We start from the raw sequence: 13,845 nt of genomic DNA, 5'->3' as shown, positions 1-13,845 counted from the left end.
ACTACATCCCCAACTAATTTATATTGCATATACTGCTATTGGAAAAACATGCCCAGAGCTTGTAACAAGTCAAGAAAATCTTACCACGAGACAATCTTCACCCCCAAGCTGGTTGGTAATTTTTCCAAGATTGAGATCATTTATAGAATCTACATCACACAGAAAAACTTCTCAACACGTGCTTGCAATTGTTTAAAAAACTTCACTCAATTAAACCAGAACTTTCAAACTAAGTGTAATTCAGAGTTATTAAAACTTTCCAATAGTATTAGCATGTAGCAGCTCAAAGAAATTGTGACAACAACCAAACAGATATGTTTGAAAATGTGAACCACACAGGTTCAAACTAGAAACAAGCAATTTAAAGGGCTAGAAGCAAAACAAAAATTGAGAGGCACACATTTAAGATAAAACAGAGGGACTGGCAAGGCTGGATGACATTCAAGGCCATACAAATAAGGTAAAGCAAGTCCACAAACCGATGTCAAAAGTCCTCTGCCCACCTATCGTGTAACTGGTCGTCAGGTAACTGAACGGCTTGGGCTACGAACAGGCAAGAGCTACCTAACTCTCAGTTCTCTGCAGTAAGCCATTTTAAATCTGAAGAAAATTAGCTCATCTTTCCGACAACAGATGCTACAAGCTGCGCCTTTGAACTGAATAGGTCAGAGTTATCATGAATCAAACAGACACCCTGTGGTTCTTGCAAACCAATAGAAGGATTCAAAAAAGGAAAGTCAAGGGAAACTATTCAGGGAAACAATGGATCTTGATTCTATGAAGATAGATGTCTGCTTTTGTAGTTCTCCCTCAGCCTAAAATTTTTTTGGCCTGTATAGGTTTGCCTGCCCTTGTGTCAGGATTTGTGTATTGGATTTGTGAACCATCCCGACCCACCACCACCCTCCTCTGCTTGGCCGAGCTAGTCTTCAACCTCAACAACTTCTCTTTTAACTCCTCTCATTTTCTTCAGGTCAGAAGGGTGGCCGTGGGTACCCACATGGACCCCGAGTTATGCCTGTCTCTTTGTAGGGTACGTAGAACATTCCTTGTTCCAGTCTATTCCAGCATCCACCCGCAACTCCTTCTACGATATATCAATGATATCATTGGTGCTGCTTCCCTCTCTCTTCTGGAATTGGAAGAAGTTCATCGATTTCACTTCTTGTTTCCACCCTGCCCTCATTTTCACCTAGTCTATCTGACTCCTTCCTTGACATCGGTTTCCATTTCTGGGCAGAGACTGGCCACTGGTATCTACTATAAACCCACTGACTCCTACACTACCTGGACTATACATCCTCACACCTCATTTCCTGTAAGGACTCCATCCGATTCTCGGAGTTCCTCCTTCTCTTGTTGCATATATTCAAATGGGGCCAAGTTCAGCAAGGAAACCTCCCACATGTTCACTTCTTCCTCAACCGAGGATTCCCCAGCACCGTTGTCAACAGGACTACCAAGTCCGACCCATCTCCCACATTTCCACCCTCGCACCTTCTCTTTCCTCCTGCAACAGCGTTCCCCTTGTCCTTACCTACCATCCCACCAGCATCCATATCCAGAAGATCATCAGATGCCACTTCTGCCACCTCCAGCAAGACGCCACCACCAGACATATTCCCCTCCCGTCCACATTCTGCAGGTCCGTCGGGGACACTCTGGTCCACTCATCCTTCAGCCCCAGCACAACCCACAGCACCTTGTCCTGCAACTGGCAATGGCGCAACACCTGCCCATTTACTTCCTCCCTTCCTAGTATCCAAGGGCCCAGACATACCTTCCAGGTAAACCAAAACTTCACCTGCACTTCCCAGAATCTAGTCTGCTGCACCTGCTGCACACAATGTGGTCTCCTCTAGATTGGAGGAGACGAAGCATAGGCTGGGTGACTGCTTCGCAAAGAAGCGCCCGGGGCTACCTGTTGCCTGCCACTTTTAACATACCACCCTGCTCCCTGGCCAACTTCTGTCTCAGGCTTGCTGCAGTGTTCCAGCAAAGCTCAATGCAAGCTGGAAGAACAATACCTCATTTTCCACTTGGGGACCATGCAGCCCTCCGGACTCAATGTCGAGTTCACTAACTTTAGGGCCTAAACTCTCCCGCGTCCCAGCCACTCCACCCCACACACCAGACCTTGTTATCACATTGCCTGCCATTATACACTACCAACTGTTATTGACTAACAGTCCCCATTAACAACTATTCAACCTCCCAGCCTAACTGTAATCACCTCTTTGCCAATCTTTGCTCTTCTTTCTCCTCGGGCTCAATCCTACATTTTAGTCCCGACCCCATCCCCCTCCCTATTTTCTGCTTTAGTATTGTCAGTGAGGACTACAGCGTATACTGGAAGTTCCATGTCAAAATACTGTGTTCAGTTCTTTGTAGACAAGATGATCATGGATGCATTTCAACTCAACAAAAATCAGTGAGCCAGTCATTGCTTCGTGCTCAGGAAACGACCTGATGAATCAATTTGCCTGGGTTCAAGTTTTAAACAAAGAAAGCTCCACTCAGTTTTAATTTCTTAGTTTTCCCCCTAAACTGGTATTCTTGAGAATTATCCTGACAAGTGTTGGATGAAAGATTCAGTGTGTGTTGCTTTTCAGTACTAATTACTTATAAGTGCATAGTTGCCAAGTATGCAAGCACAGCTGCAATATCTAAATAAAAATGAACTGAACGATCAGCTGTTCTGTTTCTTGTGGTGCTGACTGAAGAACAGATAATAATGTTTGAATAGCAAAACTTAAAGTATACCCAAAACTGATGCAATAATGTGACTAGGTCTTAATTTAGCATCTAATGGATGACATCTGGAAGTTGTTTCCACTCACTGCATCACTAGACAGTCCGTTCGGATTAAATGTTTAAATCAGAAATTAAAAGCTTAACTGAAGTGATTTAGAATTAACTATGCTACCAACAAATGAAACTTGAAAACTGTAGTTCAGAAAGATTCGCCTACTTATTGAAAAATAACTCTTCAATCAGACCATAAGATACAGGAGCAGAATTAGGCTATTAGCCCACTGAATTGTGGAGCAAACTCAATCATGGATGATGGTTTCTCAACTGCATTTCCCTGCCTTCTCCACATAACCCTTGATTCCCTGACTAATCAATCAAGAACTTATCTCTGTCTTAGATTCATTCAATGCCTTGGCCTCCACAGCCCTCTGCAGCATTGAGTCCCACACAGACACCATCCTCTGGCTGAAGAAATTCCTCCTCATCCTAATCCTTTAGGGTTGTCCCCTCATTCTGAAGCTGTGCCCTTGGGTCCTGGTCTCTCCTAATACTGAAAGCATCTTCTCCATGTCCGGTCTATCCAGGTCTCCCAGCATTCTGAGAGTTTCAATTAGGTCTTCCCTCATTCTTCTAAACTCCAAGTACAGACCTGAACTGCTCCTCGTAGTAAGCCCTTCACTTACAGAATCATCTTTGTAAACCTCCTCCGGACCCCTCCAATGCATCCACCTTTAGCTACAGCCCTAAAACTGCTCGTAATATTTCAAACGTGGTCTGGCGAAAGCCTTATGTAGCCTCAGCAGTACATTGCTGCTCTTGAATTCTAGCCCTCTTGAAAGGAATGCTAAACTGCAGTTGCCTTAACTGCCAGCCGAGCATGCACGTTAACCGAGGAATCTCAAGTCCTTCTGTGCTCCAGATTTCTGTAGCTGTTCCCCATTTAGAAAATTACCTACACCTCTATTCTTCCAACCTAAGTGCACAATCTCAGACTTTCCCATACTATATTCCATTTGCCACTTCTTTGCCTAGTCTCCTAGCCTGTCCAAGTCCTTCTGCAGCTTTGTTATTTCCTCAACACTACTTGTCCATCCTTCTACCTTTGTGTCAGCAGAAAGGAAAGATTAAATGGAAATCTCACACGTCTGATTTTCAGACTCTGGAAAAGTTCTAAGACAGCAGCTGAGCATTTCCAGAAACACTAAGTAGCTCTTAACATTGATTTGAAGGAGGCAAAAGCAGAGACACTAGGCTACAGACACCTAAAATAATCATGGTTCCTCATAACAGGAAGGCACGGCAGGACACGGTAATAAGTCAGAAATTACAGAACCAAAATATATTGCCAGGTCTGAGCAGCACGGCATAAATCCTGCATGATGCATTGATGAAGCAGTTGGACCTCAGTGACTCTGGCATCCTTGACTGGGGTTGTTAACCTGGGCCAAATCACAAAGCCCAGGGTGACCATCAACAGGGGATGCTCTGGTCACATTGGCAATCTTCCAGATGGTGGTATGAAAGTTATTTGCACATATTTTGTACTGTGTCTTACGCCTGCAAAACGTACAAGTGTGCAGGGGAAGATAAGCACTACTGCTAGATGGCAGTGAAAAAAAACACATTAGAATCTCAATAATAAAAGAAAGAAAGTAAAAAAATATAAACAGGGATCTGACCATGAGGGTTTGCAGTTGTCCTCTTTTACCAGGACCCGATCACTGTCTGGGACACAATTGACTTGCGCTGAGCCTACCTTCTGTCAGGAGTAGCGGTTATTATCAGAAAGCCGTTGCTCAGGCATCTGCAACTCCACAATCACAGGTTCAAGTGGTTGGTGGAAGAGATGGCTGCGGCTGCAGGGGTGACCAGGGTCAGGGATGTGCTAGGTAATGAGGCCACTGTTTTCCAATGCCTTACAAAAAAAAAGAAAAGGTGGTGCTTGGACTTGATACTGTGCAGCAGTTGGGAGGATGCTCAGGTGTGTGGTGGAATCAAGTCTGTGTAGACCCCTGTTAAGATGGAATTTCATTTTGGCCCCAGGATCCCACACCTCCCCCAGAAGCCTGTGCCCCACAACCTGAGTCTCCTCCAGAACAAAGAATGGATTTTAGTGAGGCAAAACAGTGAGCCCCGTACAGACTGCTGCTGCACACAATCCACTTCTCCATCATCCACCACCTGGACATGCTTTACCATGCCCACTGGGCAGAGGAGAGCCCCAGTGGAGGGCGCTCTGCATGGGAGTCCTCCCTCTTTCCCAAAGGGAATCTAGGTTAGAGGGCGTTGCATGTAGCTGTCCCGTGCAACCACAGGCTGCAATGGTTCACGGACCCCCCAGCCCAACTGTTTTGTGGCGCTGTGGAATCCATGGACCATGTGTATAAGGGAAGTGGGTGTTTACACTCACTTTTTAGTTACCTCAAAGGCCTTCTCCTTGGCTTTTGGTAGCACTTCAGCCCCATGCCCGGTTCTTTGGGCACCTGGTATGAAGGGGAGTGGGCAGGACAGAAGGTCTCCTCGTGAGTCTGTTCCTAGGCCTGGACAAACTGGCCATTAACTGGTCCAATTATACCAACTGCCTATCTCTCTTCTGCAGCTTTGTCTGAGCCTTGGTGTCCCTGAAAAAGGAGCATATGATGTCCACCAGCACTCTTGATACTTTGAGAGAGAGGTGGGTACTGCCGAGGTGGAGTGCTTTATTTCCCCTTCCAATTCTACTTTGACTTGATCCCTGCACTTCAGGGACTGATTCTGAGCTGGCTGGTCAAAGCCAGTGCAATGTTCACAAGTAAATAAAGGGTGACTTGGAGACAGAATACCAGCCTCTGAAATTATTTCAGATGAATAATTATTACTTCACTGTTATTCACTACTGATTGTTCTGCCTTATCAACGTGCTCTCTAATTCTGGTCTCGAGAACTCTTGATTTTAAATACTCAAACACATGTAGCTATGCAGTCAAATTGTATGGGCCCCAAGCTCTGCAATTACTTTTCCCCAAATCACTCATGCTTCGTTCTTTATGACATTTCTAAAAATTTCCATCGCCAGTCAAGCTTTCAGTCATCTACCTCAACTTCTTTTGTAGCTTGCTGTCAAATTTTATTTAATAATGTTCCTATTTGAGGCATCTTTGGACCTTCATTACACAAAAATAAAACCATGAACGCAAGTCTTTGCCAAATTATCAAGGAGTGTTCCAAGCTACTAATGGATCATAAGTAGTAAGTTTTTAAAAATATTTATTTGTTCACAGTGAGAGGGCATTGCTGGCTAGACAGCATTTATTGCCCAGCCCTAATTGCCCAGAGGGCAGTTAAGAGTCAACCACATTACTGTGGGTCTGGGGTCACATGTAAGCCAGGCCAGATAAGGATGGCAGTTTCCTTCCCTAAGGACATTAGTGAACCAGATGGGGTTTTTCCATCATTCAACAATGGATTCACGATTAGATGATCAATTCCAGATTTTTTTAAATTCAAATTCCACCACCTGTCACGGTGGGATTCAAACCTGATCCACAGAACATTACGTGAACATCTGGATTAACAGTCCAGTGATAATACCACGAGGCCATCGCCTCCCCTACTGGGGAAATTTGGTTTACAAAGCATGAATATTTCAACATAATTTGAAAGGGACAAGATAGATATGTTGGAAAAAAAGAGCATTTTTTCCAATGATAATATCTCAATCGAGATGTGACAGATTAAAAAAAAAATCAGCAAAACGATCTCAGCAAACCTTAATAGATTAGCACCATCAACTTCTTTCCAAAAATCTTTCCTCTGCCACAACACCTTTGTGTGTTGGTGTGTGCTTATAAGTAGGTTAGCATTTTAACCAGTAGAGTTAAATATTGACAATTCATAATTGTTTTCCTGTAGTTAGACTTTATTTACTTGTGATAAATAGCAAGTCGTATTAAGTACAGAAACACTGTACCATCTGTTCAAGATGGGTTTAACAGACAGGTCGATTGAGGAACTCTGCATACTTTCTAAAACCTTTAACTTTGAGATGACTCCAGGAATAGTAGGCCCGGATTTCAAGCACACTTCCCCCAAGATGCACATCATAGATCAACACTTCATAGTTAATTTTTCAGTTTAATTAAAACTTTGCACATTAAATAGTGACAGCACTATGGAACATATCCAGGCTTTGATCACGGATAAGTATACTATACTCAATTGCATAGTTACCATTGTCATATCTAAGCTGTATCAAGTATTGGTGCTCCTTTCCAATGAGCGCAGCTCAATGACCAACCAGGGACTAACTTTCTTTTGGAGGAAAGCGTGATAAATATCGAATTGAAAAGTTGTTGTTGACAAAGTTTGGATTGGCAGTATTATTACTATATAGCAGGCCTAATGATCATCTCTGGTAACCAGGTAATTCTGAAGCATTACACTGCATGGCAAATAGACAACGTGCATCACAAAACAGAATTTGGAGAAAGCTAGAGCTTGCTCCAACACTGCACTACTAGTATGAGAGGGATAATGAGAACTGCAGATGCTGGAGAATCCAAGATAAAGTGTGAAGCTGGATGAACACAGCAGGCCAAGCAGCATACTAGTATGATGTGGGTATATGACTCATTTTCTTGAGTATCATTCAACTTAGGTTGAGGCTTTTGGTGTTGAATTAGCTGCATGAATTTGGTTAATAATTAATTTTCTGTTGCCACTGTGATTTATTTTAAAACAGTTTGAGGTCCAGCATTAAAATTTATGGGTTTGTGTACAGTGGTACACACTTTATGACAGGGCTTAGAGCAATTCTGTGAAGTCCTTGGACAAAGATGGCTTCAAAGCCAGTGCTCGTGGAAATGGAAGAATTAGAGAAACAAGATTATTTTAAAGAATTAATGCCAGACTAAAAGTGTAAGGACTAATCTCCAATGAGATTTCTTAATGCCGAGTCCACTAAGCTCAGGTGTATGATAGCTCAGAAAGAAGCTATTTCCAGTCGTCTAGTCTATAAATTAATGAGAAGTGACTCAAATCTATCAAGGTGTTTGAGACAGACTCTGGTGTGAGTAACTGTACAAGTAATGTTTGTGGGTACTATACGAGCATATTTTTAACTTCTGTACAATATCTATCTTTCTTTCCAATTTATAATGTCTTCTAGAAAACTGAGGTGACTTACAAAAGCTACTACAATTTATGAAGCAAGAGATAATGCTTTTGGCAGCTCTCGATGTTGATGTGGGGTTGCATTACCTATAAAGCAACACTTGCACAAACTCAATCCAATGGCAGTACTAAAACAAGTCAAAGTTGCTGGAGCTCACTTATTGTGATGGTCTCAGAACAGGATTGGTCACAAAGACTGCATGATTGTAAAGTCAATGTGGTAACAAAAAGGGGACTGATATCCTATCCAGACAAATAGGGCAAGCTCAATCTATCACAAAAATGGACTTGACGAGGTACTGACAAGTTTCCTCAACTAAGAAAAGTAAAGATATCTTCAGTTTTGAAAAATGGGTGGATTTTATCAGCGAACTCATGCTGTTTGGAGTGAAAATAAGCAATATTTCAACAGTTAACCAATAAGTAAATTGAAGGATTGCATTTATGAACTGACAATTTGGTTGTTTTAAACCAAAAACTAAGAATGTTTACACCATGAAACTAAATTAAACTATTCAGGTAAAGCCCAAATATAACATCATAATTCAAACAAACAATCTTGAAACTTCCCAATTCTCTGATCACTCATTATTAAAAGGGCATTCAGAATTAAAAAGAATGCGCTATTAGAAAACAAAAATATTGCAATAATTGAGTATTCAACATCACCAGTAATAATCACTTGCAAGTAATGAGAAAACATAATATCAGCTTTGGCCTACTTGATTCAGACATTGAAACCATTTCCACGACCTGTACAAGATGATGAGTGAACAGCACAGGGTTATGCCTTTGCAGGTTAGTGCTTTATTTCACAGTGCAACTGCAATCATTATTGGCCTAAAGCACAAAGCATTGTTTCTTGAAGCAGGTATGTTTAAAGCGCAATTACAAATTATGAAAAAACTTCAGTCACTAACATGCATTTTATTCTGATGCCAATTTCAAACAGATTTTCCTCCTGAATTTCCCATCGCAAAACCCTTCCTCAAAAGTGACACAATGGAAAGTAGTTAACACAGACACATTAAACCAAAGCTACATACCTTCATGGCCCACAGATATCAAATTCTTTGACAGCATGGCATATAATGTTCTGTAAAATATAGAAGTTTATATAGATTTCTTTGAGCACAGAATTACACAATATGACTGATATACATCTAGTTGCAATTTAAGAAGCATTAACTTGACCGTATACTATTAAGCTGCTCTCTACAAGAGGAATTGCAATAAAAGTTAAAGTTGTCACAGTTCTAATGGACCAGTAAGGGCAGAGATGACTAGTGGTGATTTAACTCGAGGGTCACAACACCTCAGGTGAGGGGAAAGGTTGAGAAGAGGAGTCCTTCAGAAGTAACCTACTCCGAGCACAGGAATTGAACCCACACTGTTGGCATCACCGCATGTCAAATCAGCCATCCAGACAACTAGTGGTGTAAATAACTACACCACTGCACTGCCTCCTGGAAACAGCTCACCACCCTTCTCATGTAATAAAGGGATGGGTGACAAATGCTCGTACGGTTAGTGGTTTTGTAGACGACACCAAAATGGGAGATGTAGTGGAGAACGAAGGAGGTTACCTCAGCGTGCAATGGGATCTTGCTCAGATAGGTCAATGGACCAAACAGTGGCAGATGGGGTTTAATTTAGATAAACATGAGGTGCTGCATTGTAGAAATGCAAGCCAGGGCAGGGCTTAAACAGTCAATGGTAAGATCTTGTGGAGTGTTGCTGCTCAAAGAGTCCTTAGACAGTAGGTGCATAGTTTTTTTGAAAGTGGAGTTGCAGGTAGATAGGACTGTGAAGGTAGCATTTGGTATGCTTGCGTTTAATGGCGAGTGCATTGAGTATAGGTGTTGAAAAGGTCATGTTGTGGCTGTATAGAACACTGGTTAGGCCACTACTGGAATTACTGTGTGCAATTCTGGTCTCCCTGCTATAGAAACGACGTTGTGAAACTCAAAGGTTCAGAAAGGATTTACAAGGATGTTGCCAGGGTTGCAAGAGTTGAGGAATAGGGAGAGGCTGAACAGGCTGGGACTATTTACCCTGAAACACTGGAGATTAAGTGACCTTTGTAGAGGTTAATAAAATCATGAGGCATGGATTGGGTAAATAGACATGGTCTTTTCTCCCAGAGTAGAGGGGTCCAAAACTAGAGATTTATGAGAGAAGGGAAAGATTTAAAAGGGATCTAAAGAGTAACTTTTTCCAGAGAGTGGTGTATGCGTGAAATGAGCTTTTTTTAAAAAAAATTATTCACAGGATGAGGGTATCACTGGCTGGGCAGCATTTACTGCCCATCCCTAACTGCCCAGATGGCAGTTCAGAGTCAACCACATTGCTGTGGGTCTGGAGTTACATGTAGGCCAGACCAGGTAAGGATGGCAGTTTCTTTCTCTAAAGGGCATTAGTGTACCAGATGGGTTTTCCCAACAACTGACAATAGATTCACAGTCATCATTAGTCTCTAAATTCCAGATATTTATTGAATTAAAATTCCATCATCTGCCGTGGCAGGATTTCAACCCGGATCCCCAGAACGTTTTCTGGGTCTTGGGATTAACAGTCCAGCCTTCATATCACTAGGCCATTACCTTCCCTGCTACCAGAGGAAAGAGGTGGAGGTTGGTACAATTACAATATTTAAAACACATCTGGATGGGTATGTGATTAGGAAGGGTTTAGAGGGATGTAGGCCAAAAGTTGGCAAATGGAATTAGACTAATTTAGGATAAATGGTCAGCATCGACTAGTTGGACCGAAGGGCCTGTCTCTGTGCTGTACATCTCTATGGCCATGATTCGAACTGCCTGCTGAAAGCAAATCCAATCCAATCTAAACTGAAAACAATGAGACTTTGGAGGAGAGAAAAAGACACATCTTTAAAATGACTAATACGTAAGCTTGCTATTAACGGTTGCTGTTATTGTCCGAACACCAAATGCATGTTATAATAAATCTCTACTTCACCATTTTTTAAACAAGGGCGAATACGTTTAATGGATTAATATTTTCAAAGAGTACCATTTCACCCCTTGCAAACCAGCTGTTAAAGCATTGCACATTAAATCACTGATAAACTATTATATATGGGTCTGTATTTCCTAAAAGCATAATCATGTGAAGAGATCTGCATTGTTCGCAAGAACTATAATTTAAAAATATTACACTGAGCCAAGCAGGAAGAGGTTAATCAAATGGCACAACATTGTGGGCCGAGGGGCCTGTACTGTGCTGTAATGTAATGTTCTATGCTCTATGCCGCTGACACCATAAGACTTCTTATGGCCTCCCTACAGCAGATCTAACTCCAACACTTCTCATAACTGTTCCACACTTTTAAACCTTAATTCTAAATTTGTAAGAATTACTAATAACGCTCTATTAAATCTAATTACAGGTTTAAAGATCCTATGGACTCACCTAAGACACATCTTGTGCAATGTAACCTGTATACCTCTAAGCCTTTTTGATCTGTACATCCTTGGCTTCATATGATCTTCCTGTACTGTTCATTAACAAAGCTTTTCACTGTATTTCAGTGAAAGTGACAATAAATAAATCAATAAAGTTTAGGGTTCAGACTTCAAGTATCCAAGAAATGAAATGACAGATGCATAACAGGCTAGAATTAGTTTTCCACATTCCGAGCACCTTGTCATAATTTTGTTGGTAGATGTACAGCGATTGGAAGCCAGAGTCAATAAGCACAGAGCTAGAAAATCCTAGTAGATCGGACAGCATCCGAGTAGGGAAGTCAACATTTCAGGCCAAAACCCTTTGTCAGGGCCGACAGAGTCTTGGACCAAAACATTGACTTCCATGCTCCTTGGATGTTGTCTGACCTACTGTGGTTTTCTAGCTCCATATTTGTTGTTTCTGGCTTCCAGCATCTGCAGTTCTTACTGTCTCCAATCAAAATAAATGTCCGGTTAAATGGTCACCTGTTCTAATGGAGGTTGATACCGGTGTGGCTGTTTCAGAGATCGCAGAACGAAGCTTTAACAAAATTTGCTCTGAATGCCAACCCTTAATGATGATGGCAAATTGTTGATCTTCAGTACAGGTCTCTAGTCATGTTCATGTCATCTTGCCAGTTCAAAACTGGAGGGCATAGGTTCAAGGTAAGGGGGAAAGATTTAAAAGGGACCTAAGGTGGAAGAATTTTCATGCAGAGGGTGGTTTGCTGCCAGGGGAAGTGATGGAGGCTGGTACATTTACAACATGTGAAAGACATCTGGATGAGTAGATGAACAGGAAGGGTTTAAGAGGGATGTGGGCCGAATACTGACAAATTAATTTAGGATAGCTGGTTGGCATGGATGAGTTGGACCAAAGGGCCCGTTTCTATGCTGTACAAGTCTATGACACTAGTCAGAGTGCAGTCTGTCTTTATCCATTTCCAACATGCCAATCCATTATCAACCTATCACCCAAGGTCAGCCCCACCCCTCTTCAGTGTACTCTAATTTTTGCTCATTAATCTTGTACATAATACTTCATGCCTTCCCTCCATCTTAAGATCAGATGTGAGGATATTTGCTGATGATTGCAGTGTTCAGCACCATTCGCAACTCAAGATAGTGAAGCAGTCCATGTTCAAATGCAACAAGTTTTGGACTACATCTAGGCTTGGACTGAGAAGTGGTAACATTCACACCTCACAAATTAAAAAAAAAAATGACAGCCCCTTGAAATTCAATGGATTCCCAAATATCAACATCCTGGGGGTTATCGTTAACCAGAACCTGAAATGCCAAAACAAACAGTGGCTACAACAGGTCAGGGGCTAGGAATACTGTGGTGAGTAATTCATCTCCTGACTCTCAAAAGCCTGTCCAAGTCACCAGTACTCCCCACAAAAACAAAGTGGCTGGAAAAGCTCAGCAGTTCTAACAGCATCTGTGAAGGAGGAAACAGTTAATATTTCAGGTCCAGTGGCCCTTCCCAAGAACTGATGGTGGGTGGGAAAACATCAGTTTATATGTAGTACATAGGGAGCAAACAATAGGATAGAGCCAAAAGAGAGAGAAAAGACAGTTGGACAGACAAAGGAGTTGCTAACGATCAGGCTGGGAGCGTGAATAGTTGTTAATGGGGACTGTTAGTGACTAACAACAGGGGGTGTGTAATGGCAGGCTATGTGGTAATAAGGCCTGGGATATGGGAAGAGTTTCGGCCCTATAATTATTGAACTCAATATTGAGTCCTGAGGGCTGTAGGGTCCCCAAGGAGAAAATAAGGTGCTGTTCCTCCGGCTTGAGCTGGGCTTCACTGGAACACTGCAGCAAGCCAGAGACAGAGATGTTGGCCAGGGAGCGGGGTGGTGCATTGAAGTGGCAGGCAACAGGTGGCTCAGGGATAACAAGGTGCAGACCTGGATGAACACAGCAGGCCAAGTAGCAGAGGAGCAGGAAAGCTGAACTTCTTCAGAAAGTTCAAGTACTCCCCACTTGCCCGATGAGTGCACCTTCAAAAACACTCGAGGTGCTTGACACCGTTGAGGACAAAGCAACCTGTTTGATTAGCACTATATCCAAAACATTCACGTCCTCCACCACCCAATGCTCAGTACATATCGCTGCTACTATCTAACAAGATGCACTGCAGAAATTCAAAGATCCTCAGACAGCATCTTCCAAACTCACTTCCACCTAGAAGCACAAAGACAGCAGCTATATGGGAACACCACCCCTTGCAAATTCCTCTCCAAGCTACTCACCATCATGACTTGGAAGTATATCTCCATTCCTTCACTGTCACTGGTTCAAAATCCTGGAATTCCCTTGCTGATAGCATTGTGGGTCAATACACAACAGGTGGATTGCATTAGTTCAAGAAGGTAGTTAACCACCAGCTTCAAGAGCAACTAGGGTGAAGCAATAAATGCTGGCCAGCTAGCAACATCAACAAATGAGTATTAAAAACAAA

General features: G+C 42.3%; 1 protein-coding gene across 7 annotated transcripts in view; it reads right to left on the bottom strand.

The window, feature by feature from the left end:
- Positions 1–13,845, bottom strand: part of mdm2 (MDM2 proto-oncogene) — a 75,067-nt gene that overhangs the window by 57,561 nt on the left and 3,661 nt on the right. For all 7 annotated transcript variants that reach the window (XM_059652571.1, XM_059652572.1, XM_059652569.1 and 4 more), the window contains exons 5-6: positions 8,952–9,001; positions 85–149 (exon numbers count right to left, since the gene is read on the bottom strand). In XM_059652571.1, coding sequence (XP_059508554.1) covers positions 85–149; positions 8,952–9,001 — 115 coding nt within the window. The remainder of the gene's footprint in view (positions 1–84; positions 150–8,951; positions 9,002–13,845) is intronic.

Source organism: Stegostoma tigrinum, chromosome 18 (genome assembly GCF_030684315.1).
Source record: "Stegostoma tigrinum isolate sSteTig4 chromosome 18, sSteTig4.hap1, whole genome shotgun sequence".
Classification (NCBI taxonomy): Eukaryota; Metazoa; Chordata; class Chondrichthyes; order Orectolobiformes; family Stegostomatidae; genus Stegostoma; species Stegostoma tigrinum.
This window is presented reverse-complemented; position numbering and strand designations above follow the sequence as displayed.